The 15972-nt window shown below is 34.0% G+C and overlaps 1 protein-coding gene across 1 annotated transcript; it reads right to left on the bottom strand.

The window, feature by feature from the left end:
* Window positions 1–13674: 13674 nt before the first annotated feature.
* LOC123747720 (cytochrome c-like) lies at window positions 13675–14498 on the bottom strand. The gene has a single exon (XM_045729939.2). The coding sequence runs from the start codon at window positions 14496–14498 to the stop codon at window positions 14184–14186; it is 315 nt and encodes a 104-aa protein (XP_045585895.1). The 3' UTR covers window positions 13675–14183.
* Between the last annotated feature and the right edge of the window lie 1474 nt (window positions 14499–15972).

Genomic DNA, 15972 nt, shown 5'->3' with positions numbered 1-15972 from the left:
GTATTCATCTTTCGTTTTGTATTTATCATCACGATCCATACTATTTGGATAAATAAATTCTTCTAATCCATGTGGCCACCTGTACCTGTCACCATTATTACATGATGCTAATATTTTTTTGGTAGCTAGGAGTTCATCATTTGAATAAAAGGTTACTAAAATCTTTCTAAGTTTTGCAGCATCATACTCTTTTCTAAAGAATAAAATATAGTTGATAATTTCATTTACTGACGACGTCATTATGTATTCGTTTTTGGTAAATGAATGGAATAGTTAAGTGAAATTCTAAATTTTTATTACTTATATACTTCTTACCAAAATTTTATTTCTAATTAGCGACAATAGTTGCTGAGATGATGATACAAGTTTACAAGCTCTAAGAAATATATCATAAAACAGGCATCATTATTTACATAGCGAAGGAAGGCGGGGAGGTGGTCGAACCGATTAATAATGTATATATTTCATTAATCAAAACTGTTGAATGATGACAGTGGTGGTTGTGATAATTCCTCTAATTAAATAATTAGGGTAAAAAAAAGGAAACAATGAGATACTGAATATATTTTATTACATTATTTCCACAAATCAATTTATTGTTAAACTTACTTACCCCAACCAAAATTTTGCCCAGACTTGATTTATTAAAAAAAAAAATATTTTGGTAGATAGTATTTCTTAGTGCATTTTTTATTATTACTTTTACAAAATATAGTGATGATTAACACAGAATAAAAGCTAATTAGAAATAAAATTTTGGTAAGAAGTATATAAGTAATAAAAATTTAGAATTTCACTTAACTATTCCATTCATTTACCAAAAACGAATACATAATGACGTCGTCAGTAAATGAAATTATCAACTATATTTTATTCTTTAGAAAAGAGTATGATGCTGCAAAACTTAAACATATTTTAGTAACCTTTTATTCAAATGATGAACTCCTAGCTACCAAAAAAATATTGGCATCATGTAATAATGGTGATGAGTGGCCATTTGGAGTACAAGGTTTTAATTATCCAGATATGATGGATTATTAAATAAAAGTCCAATAGTTGGTTCTTCTGCCACTGCTCTTTCCCACGATCTAATCATTAGATTCCGTTGAACTTCGTTGATTAATTGGCGTTTTAAAAAAGAAGGAATATTACGGTTGGTGTTGATTGCTCTACGTAAGTAGGCCACGGTCCAATATCCCATTCTAGTAGTATCCAAAAAGGAATTCACAAATTGATTGACGCACATTGCCTGCAAACTATTTGGCTTGTAGGTGTTTTTACAAGGAGGTGGTGGTGATGATGATGATGATAAACCTTCGTCTTCTATAATAAAACGACAGATTTCTTCCTTTTCTCCCGTTTGAATGATGTCCATAAAGAGATGGGGATTTCGGGTTATGAAAAGTACGTGTTTTACCTTTTCTACATAAAATGATCCGTATTCTTTCCCCACTATTCGAGCAATTAATTCGCTCTTCGCCGAATTTAAATGATAAATTCGGTCAAGGTTTCGTAGCGTAATACAACATATATCATCACACTTTTCATCACCATCACTGAAAACCCGAAATGTATAATTTTTAGGCCATTTACAATATTCGGGTACCTTAAAAGAAGGAGAATTACATTCAAGTTCATAATTGGGGTCCCTATAAATTATATCTTGACGAGGGTTGTTATTTCTATGTAAACAATAGGGTCTATGTTGTTTCTTCCTGCCATAAAGGCAGGTAAGCCATTTTGTATTTTTCGACCATGCTTCGTAAGCTCTCAAATCTCGGGTTAATTCCCAACGTATATTTTTAAACATCATGTACCTAAAATAATAATGCCGATTCAAATATTGTTTGAGGGACATAACCCTTTTCAGCTCACCCTGATCAACTTTGCTACATGGCGATGGAATCGATATTCCGTCTGCTATCATTATCTCTCTCAGAGCTTCTCGTTCCTGATTGGAAGCTTGTATCATCATCAGAAATATGGAAGGATCTTTGGCGTAGGACCTATATCCCGTTATAGGCAATTTTAAGTAAAGATGGGGATACTCAAAATTATGTTCACATAACTTTATGCTTCTTTGGTCAATGTTAGAGAAGAGTTCCACAAATATATAAGAACAATATCTTTCATGCTCCTTAACTACGACTCGCAGTATAAATTGTAATTGGGATGCCGCAGGATATCTTTTTCGAGTAGATCCCATCCATATTTTTATAGCATAAACATTTACAATTACAATATCGTGTCTAAGAAATGGCTCTAATTTAATTATACATGGTTCTAAAGTAATATTTAAAAGATAATAATTATCTTTGTCTAAATATTTTTCTATTTGGGAACTTGATGTAATCGAAGATATAAAAGATTTAAAGGGAAACATTGATAAAATGGTTTTTTAAAAGCTTTGTGCAGCTGAATATTCAGAATGTTAGTAGGAGTGTGGCTACTAAATTTCTATTTCTATATATATAACTTAAGAACTGTTAAATAAAATTAATATACAGGTATTAATAATATAAATTAGTCAATAATAGCATGAATCATGTAAAAAAAAAATAGGTAAATTTGGCTAAATATCCCCAATATAAATTAACTACCCATATAACTGTTATTAAGGTGCTAACTAAAGATAGTGTGGATCATTTACAAAATGTTACCTTGTGATTAATGGAAGAAGTAGGTAACTCTGAAGTGCAGAAAATGATAACTGAACTGGTTAAATCTACCATTGGCCAGAGTCCAGTCAGTCACTTAAGTTCCCTTTCTAATGTAAAGAATGATATGTGAATTAATTGGTTGAGCATTATTACATTACTAAGATTCATCAATGGTTTTTATTTATACTTTTAGCATTTGCTCCCAACTTCAAGATTTATTTATTATAAGAATAATAAACAAGTATTTTATAACATAATCAATTCAGTAAAATAGTTTAAAATACTACACAGTGCTTTGTGTCTCTTACACAATCCCAATAAATATGTCACCACTGTTTTAGACACGTGAACGAGTTTCATTAAATAGCCAGTGGTCGTCAGCGTCACTAAACCATACAAAATGTATGAATTGAGTTGCCCAATGCTCCTCAATGTGTGTATGTTACAAAAACCTGGTAACGTTGGTTGAGTGATTTTTTTCTACATAGGCTGGGAGGGATGAGAGTAGAAGACAAGGAGGGAGATACTGCACATTACCTCACCCCTAACACCTCTCCACCTACCCACCTCCTTCCTTCTCTCCTGCTTGATACCTGCCTTCCTCAAGCATAATCAACCAGGCGGCGATGCGACCGTGTTTCCTCAAGACACGAACACTCGAGCAAAACACGTTGGCTTCTCCCGGTAAAAGGGCTTGCAAGCTTTTCAATCTCTTTCCAGTTTACTCCTGGAAAGGCTTAACTGATACTATCTGCGGGCAAAGCGTGTCTATCGCACACGCACACACGCACACGGGGAATTGATAAGGTAGAAAAGGATGAATTATTTAACATGGGTGGTACACACACAAGGGAACACAGGTGGGTATTGAGTACCCACATGAGCCACAGGGACGTTAGAAAGAACTTTTTCAATGTCAGTAGTTAGGATGGAATGCACTAGGTAGTGGTGTGGTGGAGGCTGACTCCATACACAGTTTCAAATGTAGATATGATAGAGCCCAATAGGCTCAGGAATCTGTACACCAGTTGATTGACAGTTGAGAGGCGGGACTAAAGAGTCAGAGCTCAACACCCGCAAGGTAAGCAAAATTAGGCGAGTACACAGGGCCTGGCGGCTGAGTGGACAGCGCTCTAGGGTGGTAGTCCTAAGGGCCCGGGTTTGATCCCCAGAAAAAAAAGCAGAAACAAATGGTCATTTTCTTTCACCCTGGTGCTCCTGTTCACTCGGTAGTAAATAGGGAACCACCACGGACAGGAGTACACCCATACACATATTTCACCTCCCTACTGAGAGAGCGGGAAGATGCCCCCCCCCCCCCTTCCCCTCCTTCCCTACTGTGAGAGCGGGAAGATGGCCCCCCCTCCCCTCCTTCCCTACTGTGAGAGCGGGAAGATGCCCCAGCGCCCTCATTTATTGTTCTTTAATGGTTCCCCATATTATGGCCAAAGAAGCATAATCCAAGTTTATAATAGGATCTTTTACTAAAGAAGCATAAAATAATGTATATATATCCAACTCATCAAGACATCCCTGCTGGCTCAAGTACTCCAGCGTGACCGCTATTTTTTCATCTATCAATTTATCCAGTTTTTGTGATTTAGCCATAAATGCAGCCTTGCTCCGTTCAGCTATATTATCATCTAATGTCAAATCTTCCACGGCTCTCTTCCAGGAACTAAAAATTGATATTTAAAGGAATCCGGGATCTGGAGGGTGGAAACCATTTCTTCGCACAGAGTGGCCGCTGTCCAACCCCATTCTGTTGTTCTAACATCCAAAAAATAACTTGTAACTGCCCGAGTACATAGCTCGTAAACGATTGTCATATTTGTGCGGAGATGTTGATAAACCCTCGTCTCGAACGATAAAACTATAAATTTCATCCTTGTTCCCCGTTTGAATAATATCCACAAAGAGTTTGAGATCTCGGGTTAGAAAAAGAATACATTCAGATAGTACGTCGAATGGGGTGCTATAAGTTACTATGATCATTTCGAAATAAATTTTTCCATAATTTTTCACATGCATGCGTGCAATTAGTTCACCATATGAATTCACACATGGTTTCATGTTTCTTCCATCACCATCATCATGCCACCAGTTACCAAATTGATTCACATGATACACTCTGTCGACGTGATTTAATAAATGATCAGTACCACAAAAAATTTCAGAGTATTCTTCCTCACAATCGCTAAATACCCGATATGTGGTAGTAGTGTCCTTATTCCAAAGTATGGTGTAACCAATTTTCCCACAGTCATACATATGCCAAAGAGTATTGCGTCGTACGTTCTAAACGTCAATTTTTCCGTAATAACGTCGGAAATAACTCTGTATATATGACAACAAATATACACTCAATGGCAACCGTCTCCTAGCGGGGGTGGGAGAGGCAGCCAGCTACCAGTCACATGTTGTGTCCTGTTGAGAGTGGAGGGTGTTGATGCGCGCTCCATTTTTGCTCCTGGAATCTCGCTTTTGTAGCGTCTAGCGCACAATGACTATAAACGGAAGGGTCTGAATGCAAGAGTAGCCAATTTGACACGCGGTCGCCGTCGTTGGCTGGAAAGGAGAGACGCTGTAGCACAAGGGAGGTTATTATCAAGTGAAGATACAGGCGGCCTCCCCGCCTCAGCTGTGAGAGGCATGACACAGCAGCCACACCCCGCTTCGACCCTCCTCACACATCCTCAACCCCTCGATGTGTATGGAACGGCCACGACAGTGCCATCTACATCTGGTGTGGCAGTGCCATCTACATCTACTGCTGTGGCTGGTGTGACAGTGCCGTCTACAAGTCGAAGTCTGGTAATATGTATGTGCAGGATATTGCATACCTTGCTCAATGGATGCCTATCTACAAGGGTGCCAATTATGAACGAAATCGGTCGATGACACACTCGACTACAGGTGGCCGAACTTTGATCTTATTTTACTCAGGTAAGTAATTTACAACTTCAAGGTGTTTCTCAGCTTTCATTTATTAATCAATTTACATGCAAATTACCTTATAGAGTTTGTGCTTCTACAAACCTATTGAGACATTTTAGTCCAAAGTCCATTTGTTGATTAAACATCAAATATTGTATATTTTTGGAAGGGTAACTTTGAATAATTATATTATTGCACTAAACACTTCTTTTGATAAAACTGATCAATAGAATCCTTTATTATGTGCTAAATTTAATATCTGATTGTTATAGAAATATTTTTGTTGACACATGTGTTCCCTGAAATTATTTGAAAATGTTGAAAATTCGTTGCATAATACGTTGTGTATTTTTTTCTCCTTTTCTGTTTAGGGTGTGATGCTGAAACTTGGACCAGTTGCAGCTCTTTCTATAACCATTTCATAAATAAATTTATAAACAAATTGAACAACTTTTACTTTACCCCTTAATACTACTACTCATTTTTCAGTAAACATTATCTCTCTCTTTTTTTTTACAATAATATGGAGGACTTTAGAGCTTTTGTAGTGGTGGTATGTAAAAAAAAAAAATATTTCAATGTAAAATGTAAATCATATAGTTTATGTTAAATCAATGATTGGGGTACAAATTGTTTGTTTAATAACGAAAATCCCACTGATGATGTGGTAAATCGGGCCTTGCATACTAGCTAGAACACAGTACTCTGCCTACTATGCGAGACCTGATTTGTCTAATAAACAAAGCTTAATTAAGTTCGACAAACAAATAATAAATATTTTCCTGTCATCACAAATCCAACTTAGATCCTATAAGATATATGAATTAGGAGACAAACAACTCTTGCCCCCATACCTCATCAATCAATCAGCACAAATCCAACTTAGTCCCAAATTACAAACACTGTTATTTACCAAGCAAATATTCCAATTTAGTAACAATTACAGGTTTGAACAGAACAGTCAAAAAATTTGAAAATCTACACCTATACTTTTCAATTGTGAAAAGACTTTTAATCTTTTCAGTATGCTTTAAAACCTTTTTATCTTTAAAGGATGGGATTATTTTGAATATTTTGGATAGCTCGACTTCTGGGAGAATATATATTATTCTTTTAAATATCTCCTTGAGATCAGTTAGTCCAAAATGTCCTCTCAGATCCACAAAATCACATTCTGAATCCTTGCCTTCAAATTGAATTTCAAGGCAGGATGTATTTAAATTACGTTCTATCTCAATGTTAATATCCCAGTCTAATAGTCCATCTTCATGTGGATTAAATGGATCGAATGTGATAAATAAGGTGCATATATAAGAACATGGTTTGCTCCTTAAGATCCTTCCTTTCTTTTCTTCAGTATTAAAACCAACCATCCATCTATAGGGGTTCATATGTGGGCCACAATTTTTGTTACCAAGTTGTCCATACCTCTGGGCATCCTCTCTTTTTATTTTCTGGGGTAGAAGATATTTATCATTCTTCGATCGACGTGAACGACGACAGCGATGTTGAGAGACTTCTTTCATCTACGAAAAAACAAAATCAGTTAAATCGTTATCCTAAATATTTATAAAATTAATTAACAAAAACGTCTGATACAGAACCAAAGCCTAGAATTATTAAAACAATCCTTTCTAAAGAATTAAATAGTGATACAAAAAATTAAACAAAAAGTTTTTAAAATATACCTTATGTTTCAAAATGAACCAAATAAAGACTCAAACAATAAACAATGACAAAATTAAAAAAAAACAAAAAAAAACATACTTATGTTTCAAGTGAGCAACTCTTCAGTTGTAAAGATGGATAAGCTTTATAGTCAGTCAAAGGCTTGTTGTGTAGTGCTGGTTAAGCTGTAACAGTCATCTGTTTATATACTCTGGACAAGTTTTGTTATCATCTGACGTTACCACATCCTTTAAAATATGATGTCACCTCTCTCTCTCTCTCTCTCTCTCTCTCTCTCTCTCTCTCTTTGTCCAGTAATGTTTAAAATCAACACTATGATTTTTGCTATGTTCAGATAATTTACAGTTCTTTTACCACCTATTTTAAACAATATTTTTTTCTTCCTCGGCTTTGATACCTTTTGATAATTACTTACTTGATCTGGAGATTTTTCATCCTATGAGTCCACTCCACTTTTGGACGATTTTTCAGATGAATCATTGTCACTGTTGGATCTTGTTATTTCTGCTGATCTAATCGATTTTCTATGTTCTCTTAGAGGGTGGGTTAAGATCATTAGTTGATGAGGTGATTGTTACAGAGTTCAGCTGGAGTAATTGGGGGACTTTGGATTGGTGGACAAGATAATGGGAGGGGGGGATTGGATGTCTCAGGAACATGTAAAGTTGGGTTGTCGATAGGAAACCGATTTGGGTCAATTATGTTCAGAGTGTCCGGTGTTATATTTATTGGGCGAAGGTTGTTATCGACCCTGAGGCTGTTCCAAATATTTAGTAGGCGAATAGGATCTATGTTGCTACAACCAGATACAGTTCTGGAATATTCCAGCAAGCAATCGTCTACAGGATGAAGATGGGGTTGTTGGTTCATAATTGACTTATGACTCTAATGGGCAAATCCTATACTGCACTTTTTGGTTGTGACGACTGTACTTAGTTAGTTCTAGAATGTGGACCGCCAAGTCGTCGGAGTCTCTTTATATAACGTCCTTTCCAAGGTTATCCTTGCCAGGTTTCCCCTGTCTCCCTAATACCAGATTATTTTTTGACTAAAGCTCATCCTTCTTTACAACTTTTATTTTGTTTTTCTAATTCTAGGCTCAAAAGTGATTATCTATTTGAATGAATTATTCATTATTAAATGTTTAGTTTTGTCATCATTCATTATTAAAGGTTTAGTTTTATCATCAAGATGTTATGATTGGAAAGTTGTAACGGAATAAAAATCTGGAGAAGATTGAACAAACTGACATAACCATTACAAATATCTTTCATCATTATTTCATCATTGCTATGTTGTACAAATGTAATCTTTGTCTTCTTCTTCTTCTTCTACATCCCTTTCTACAACTTTATCTTTCAACACCCCCCGATTTCTCATCTTTTTTATAATTCCATTCTTTTTAATGGAATAATTTTGGTACTGATTTTTCCAAATAGTAATATTTTCCCTTTTTTGTGAGAGGTAAGCCACCATTTTAGTTACTACATAATCAGGGGAAAGATAAGAATAAAATTTGGCATCTCTTGGTATTGTTTCTATTGGATTTTTAATTTTATTAATAATACTAGTAAATTGTTCTAATAAATCACAATGCATGTCCCACGCTGTAGATAGTGATATATTTCTTAGTTTTGACCAATTATTATTTTTTTCATAATTACTAATGAGATGCTCAATTATATTCTCATCATATCTCACGACTTCATCGATTTTAATGTACATATCAATATTTGTAATTGATTTTTTGTTTACTTCCAATGTTTGTTCATAAGTTAAACAATTTCTAATAATATACTCACTTAAACTTTGTTCAACATTTCTTACCCCATCTAAAAGAAAAAACCATAAATCTACCACAGTATTAATATATATTATCATTTTGGCCTCTTCAATTTTAAATGGGGAATATACCCCAAAATCTTCGTCAATTACAATATCCTGATTGTGAAATTGTGTAAAAAAATTTTCATACCAGATAAATTTATTATCAGCTGTTAATCCTGACATATCGTAAATTTTCCAATAAATTAACTGTCTTCTGCTAAGATTGGGCGGATAATTAAATTTAATGTGGGAATCATTAATATTATCATTTATTAACTTGTATAACTTATAAGCTATAAATAAGTATCTTATTAGATTATGTCTCAGGGGTAAATAATGTAATCCAGGAATTTTTTTGGTGTTAAATTTTTCATTATTTATATGTTCGATATCTATATTAATGAAAAGTTCCTCTTTTTTGTTCATATTTTTTTAAATCCTTTAAATATTCCATTCTAATACTTTCTCGAAATGATCTGCCCTAGCAACAAATAGGGAATTAATTATTGGCTAAGATTTATCGTCATATGAATTTTTTATTATATATTTGTGATAGAATTTAATCAAATAAATCCCAATAACATATGGTCTTTGTTTCAAGGTTATCTGACCATGGCATAGACAAACAAAGACTACTTTTTTTTTCCGTGGCATAACGTGTCGATGTTAATGTACTATTAGATCAAAGACTCTAAATCCTACCCCCTTCACCCCCCTACACATAATGAATCTTATACTATACTAGAATGTAATGATGCCCAACTAATTAATTCACATATCATTCTTTACATTAGAAAGGGAACTTAAGTGACTGACTGGACTCTGGCCGATGGTAGATTTAACCAGTTCAGTTATCATTTTCTGTATTTCAGAGTTACGTACTTCTTCCGTTAGTCGCAAGGCAACATTTTGTAAATGATCCACATTATCTTGAAGCCTCGACAATTTAGTTAGCACCTCAATAACAGTTATATGGGTGGTTAATTCATATTGGGGATATTTACTCAAATCTATTGAAGGTTTCGGTAATCTACCTTCGGTTTCCAGGTAATCAAGGCCTTTAAAAATGGAAGTAACGTGGTCGTCTTTCTTTTTGTATAGATCATTGTAATCCATCTTATGTGGATAATTAAATTCGTCTAATTCATATGGCCACTCATCACCATTATTACATGATACCAAAATTTTTTTGGTAGCTAGGAGTTCATCATTTGAATAAAAGGTTACTAAGATATGTTTAAGTTTTACAGCATCATACTCTTTTCTAAAGAATAAAATATAGTTGATCATTTCGTTTACTGACGACGTCATTATACTTATTATTACTGTGCTCGTTTTGGGCAAATGAATGTAATAGTTAAGTGAAATTCTAAATTTTTATTACTTTTATACACTTCTTACAAAAATTTAATTTCTAATTAGTGACAATAGTTGTTGAAAACTTGTACTTTTAATAATAATTAGTTCCCCTTTTTATACCATTTGACTTAATTTTAGTTATCTCAAATAATATAAGAGGAGGGGGTAATAATGATGGTGGGGGCATTGAAGCCAAGTATAATGACGTCGTCAGTAAATGAAATGATCAACAGGATCTATACAAAACGAAAAACGAATACGTTTTTAAAGGCCTTGATTTCGGCCAGAGCCCATTCAGTTACTTATGTTTCCTTTGTAATGTAAAGAAATATGTGAATTAATTGGTTTGGCATTATTACATTATTAAGATTCATCAATGGTTTTTATTTATACTTTTAGCATTTGCTCCTAACTTCAAGATTTATTTATTATAAGAATAATAAACAAATATATTTTATAACATAATCAATTCAGTAAAATAACTTAAAATACTACACAGTGCTTTATGTCTCTTACACAATCCCAATAAATATGTCACTACTGTTTTGGACATGTGAACGAGTTTCATTAAATGGCAGTGGTCATCACCGTCACTAAACCATACAAAATGTATGAATAGTGATCGCTATCCAATTTGCCAATGTATCTCATCTCGGGGTCTGTGGTGCGTTTGAAATAAAAGTTCAGTAGTTGTTTCATCTGCTACTGCTCTTTCCCATGATCTAATCATTAGATTCCGTTGAACTTCATTGATTATTTGGCGTTTTAAAAAATGAGGAATATTAGGGTTGGTGTTGATTGTTCTACGTAAGCAGGCCACGGTCCAATATCCCATTCTATTAATATCCAAAAAGGAATTCACAAATTGATTGACGCACATTGCCTGCAAACTATTTGGCTTGTAGGTGTTTTTACATGGAAGTGGTGGTGATGATGATGATGATGATAAACCTTCGTCTTCTATAATAAAACGACAGATTTCTTCCTTTTCTCCCGTTTGAATGAGGTCCATAAAGAGATGGGGATTTCGGGTTATGAAAAGTACGCGGTTCACCCTTTCTACATAAAAGGATCCATAGTCTTTCGCCACTATTCGAGCAATTAATTCTCTCTTCGCAGAATTTAAATGATAAATTCTGTCAAGCTTTCCTATGTTAATACAACATATATCATCACACTTTTTATCACCATCACTGAAAACCCGAAATGTATAATTTTCAGACCATTTATTACAATATTCGGGTACCCCATAAGGATAACAACGTTTATAGTTGGGGTCCCTATAAATTATATCTTGACGAGGCTTGTGATGATAATATGCCTTCCCATCATGTAAACAATAGGGTTTATGTCGAATCATCCTTCGATTAACGTATTTAAGCCATTTTTTATTTTTAAACCATGCTTCGTAAGCTCTCACATCTCGGGTTAATTCCCAACGTATATTTTTAAACATCATGTGCCTGAAATAATAATGCCGATTCAAATATTGTTTTATAGACATAAGCTTTTTCAGCGCTGCCTGATCAACTTTGCTACATGACGATGGAATCGATATTCCGTCTGCTATCATCATCTCTCTCAGAGCTTCTCGTTCCTGCTTGGAAGCTTGTATCATCATTAGAAATATGGAAGGATCTTTGGCGTAGGACCTATATCCCTTGATAGGCAATATTAAGTAATCCGGATCACGGGGGTACTTGAAATTATGTTCACAGAACATAATGCTTCTTTGGTCAATGTTAGAGAAGAATTCTACAAACATATAAGAACAATAATTTTCAGCCTCATTAAATAAGACTCGCAGTATAAATTGCAATTGGGATGCCGCAGGATATCCTTCTTGAGTAGATCCCATCCATATTTTAATAGCATAAACATTTACAATTTGGGGGTTAAATTGTATTAATTTGCTTATAGATGGTTCTAAAGTAATATTTAAACCAATTGAAAAATATTTGTCTACATATTTTTTTATTTGGGAACTTGATGTAATCGAAGATGTAAAAGATTTAAAGGGAAACATGGATACCATGGTTTTAAAACCTTTGTGCAAATGAGTATTCCGAATGTTAGTAGGAGTAAATCCCTTTATGTACAATGAGTGTGAAAAAAAATTTAAGTATAGATTCAACCAGAACAAAGTTTTCAGCAAATATTATCACAAATTAGGAAAAACAAATTGACAAGAAGTATAAAAGTAATAAAAATTTAGAATTTCACTAACTATCCATCCATTCATTAACCAAAAACGAGAACATATTTTAGTAACCTTTTATTCAAATGATGAACTCTTCTGAAGTGCAGAAAATGATAACTGAACTGGTTAAATCTACCATCGGCCAGAGTTCAGTCAGTCACTTTGATCTTTGATCTAATAGTACATTAACATCGACACGTTATGCCACGGAAAAAAAAAGTAGTCTTTGTTTGTCTATGCCATGGTCAGATAACCTTGAAACAAAGACCATATGTTATTGGGATTTATTTGATTAAATTCTATCACAAATATATAATAAAAAATTCATATGACGATAAATCTTAGCCAATAATTAATTCCCTATTTGTTGCTAGGGCAGATCATTTCGAGAAAGTATTAGAATTGAATATTTAAAGGATTTTAAAAAATATGAACAAAAAAGAGGAACTTTTCATTAATATAGATATCGAACATATAAATAATGAAAAATTTAACACCAAAAAAATTCCTGGATTACATTATTTACCCCTGAGACATAATCTAATAAGATAATTATTTATAGTTTATAAGTTATACAAGTTAATAAATGATAATATTAATGATTCCCACATTAAATTTAATTATCATGAAATAATGATGAGAGATATTTTTTAATGGTTTTGTCAGTTTGTTCAATCCTCTCCAGATTTTTATTCCGTTACAACCAATCATAACATCCTAATGATATTCTCTCTAAGGCCTGGTGATTTTTTTTTGAAAAATTGTTTTGATTCAATTCATCTGCCACTACTCTTTCCCACGATCTAATCATTAGATTCCGTAGAACTTCGTTGATTAATTGGAGTTTAAATAAATGAGGAATATTACGGTTGGTGTTGATTGCTCTACGTAAGCAGGCCATGGTCCAATATCCCATTCTAGTAATATCCAAAAAGGAATTCACAAATTGGTGGTGGTGATGATGATAAACCTTCATCTTCTATAATAAAATGACAGATTTCTTCCTTTTCTCCCATTTGAATGAGGTCCATAAAGAGATGGGGATTTCGGGTTATGAAAAGTACGCGGTTTACCTTTTCTACATAAAATGATCCGTATTCTTTCGCCACTATTCGAGCAATTAATTCGCTCTTCGCCGAATTTAAATGATAAATTCGGTCAAGGTTTCCTAGCCTAATACAACATATATCATCACACTTTGTACACCTGAATATTCCAAATATTACTAAGAATGTGGCTACTAAATTTCTATTGGATGGAATAGTAGCGAAGCTTGTGTTGGTTGGCCGTCAGTGGATGTAAAATGTGAGAGTAGCCTGCGACTACTTGATATTTATATAATTCAACTGATACTGCTACCATCTACTCCGGGCAACCAGCTGTCTCCTCCACTCTTTGAGCAATGTTTTGTAATTTTTACTGCCCCCTTTTTTTTTTTTTTTAGTAAATTTTGATAGCAGGATTATTTGTTGATTTAAAGTGGTGAGACCACAAAAATATTAATGCTTGCTCTACTTGGTGGAGGTTTCCAGGTAAGCAATCAAGTCTGCACGCTCATTCTTCTTCTTAAGACCAACGAACACCATCTTTGTGCCTGGAATAAATTTCTTGGGGTTGGTCAAGTAGATATCCAGATTATCTTTGTCCCACGTGATACTCTTGGCCTTATTGGCATAAGTGTAAATATAGCCAGAAGCCTGACCAGTTTGGCGGCCGAAGAGGCCATTTAGATTTGGTCCAGTTTTGTGCTTGCCGTTTAATTCAACAGTGTGACACTGTGCACACCTCTGCATAAAGATCTTCTTACCTTTTTCCCTCTCAACCATCTTCTGAAAAAAAAAAAAAAAAACATTAACTTAAAAGGTTAAGGTGTATGCTATTTATTTATTTATTTATTTATTTATTTATATGTTTCATATACTTACTTACAAAAAAAGGACACTTTTTTCTTTGTTTTAGGATTCTGATATACTCTGCGAGAACACTGCACAACCTTGAGTCAAAACACACTCACAGATGGACTAAAAAATACTGTAGATACAGATTTGGATAATGTATCTAACCAGCTACAACTTCAACCAAACACAGTTTCAAATGAGAAAACATAAGAAATAAATAATTACACCCTCCTATAAAAATATGATATGAAAATGTGGTAAGGATGACATTTTAACTTTTCGGATTAGAGTTTTTATAGCATTGGTGCCTGAGCTGGGCCCTGAGGTGGGCCCTGGGGAGGCAACTGTGACTGTACCTGCGGTGGACCTTGCAACTGAAGTGGTGATGGCTGGTTTTGGGTTGTCATATGAATATGAACGCTAGGTGGTACCTGTTGCTGCCTGAGAAATTGATGCCCTCTGATTGAAACCCAAACAGAGGTAAAAATAACACATACATATACATTTATTTACAAAAAAACATTTTTTTTAATTGTTTTATTTAATGAATGTTGGTCTCAGGATTGGTTCACCTCCCTTTCTATGACAAAGTTGGTTAAAGAATAATAAGTATTTTCTATTTGATGGATCATTAGAATTTTTTGAGGCTAGTTTTAATAAATATGGCTGTAAACTCTTAAAAACAAGTTTCATCTCTGAAAGTGTTTCATTAAAGTTAAGGTATAGGGTAACTGGTGTCACATATTCGTCAAAAATCCAACTGTTTTCCATAATATATCTTTCTATATACAAATCAGTGACTGCCAATTGCTCCACTCCATATATAAAACTAGTTGCGGCTTCTAAAAACAGCCTGTCAGTTTGATTACCCCAAAATAAGATTTGTGCATACTTACGAGAAAATTCCCTAATGCTACATTTTAGATGATGCATATTCAACACAAACACACTTTTTACTATTTGCTTACAAAGTGGACAAAATATTTCATCTTTGTAGATAATGTTTGATAAAAAAGAGTACATCCCATAAGAATTATTCATATATCTAAGGCAGCCATAATTATTATAATCAAATTTCCCTGTAGATTTTTTACCCAACAAAATTTTGGCTGATAATGTAAACATACATTGAGGACAAATACTGTGACCACATCCAACCATATAATCATCAAACATAAAAACCATGTCACCTGACCCATTCATATCTAAACAAATGGGGCAAGATACAATTTGATGACGAATGACATTTTTCTTGATAGTTTTAAGGGAACCGTGTTTAATTGATATATCAATGACAACGTCCTTATTATCAGGTCCCCAGAGTCGGTTGGACACCAGGTTTGTTTGATATTTTTTCAAAAATGGTATTTTAACCAGGACTGTAGAATTATTTTTAGTTTCA

The sequence above is a fragment of the Procambarus clarkii genome, chromosome 13 (assembly GCF_040958095.1).
Source record: "Procambarus clarkii isolate CNS0578487 chromosome 13, FALCON_Pclarkii_2.0, whole genome shotgun sequence".
In the NCBI taxonomy this organism is placed as follows: Eukaryota; Metazoa; Arthropoda; class Malacostraca; order Decapoda; family Cambaridae; genus Procambarus; species Procambarus clarkii.
The sequence above is the reverse complement of the archived record's forward strand: the minus strand, read 5'-3'. Positions and strand labels throughout refer to the sequence as shown.

What these genes read in the sequence shown, in the direction of transcription:
- LOC123747720 (XM_045729939.2), bottom strand. Translation starts at nt 14,498, where the DNA reads ATGGTTGAGAGGGAAAAAGGTAAGAAGATCTTTATGCAGAGGTGTGCA.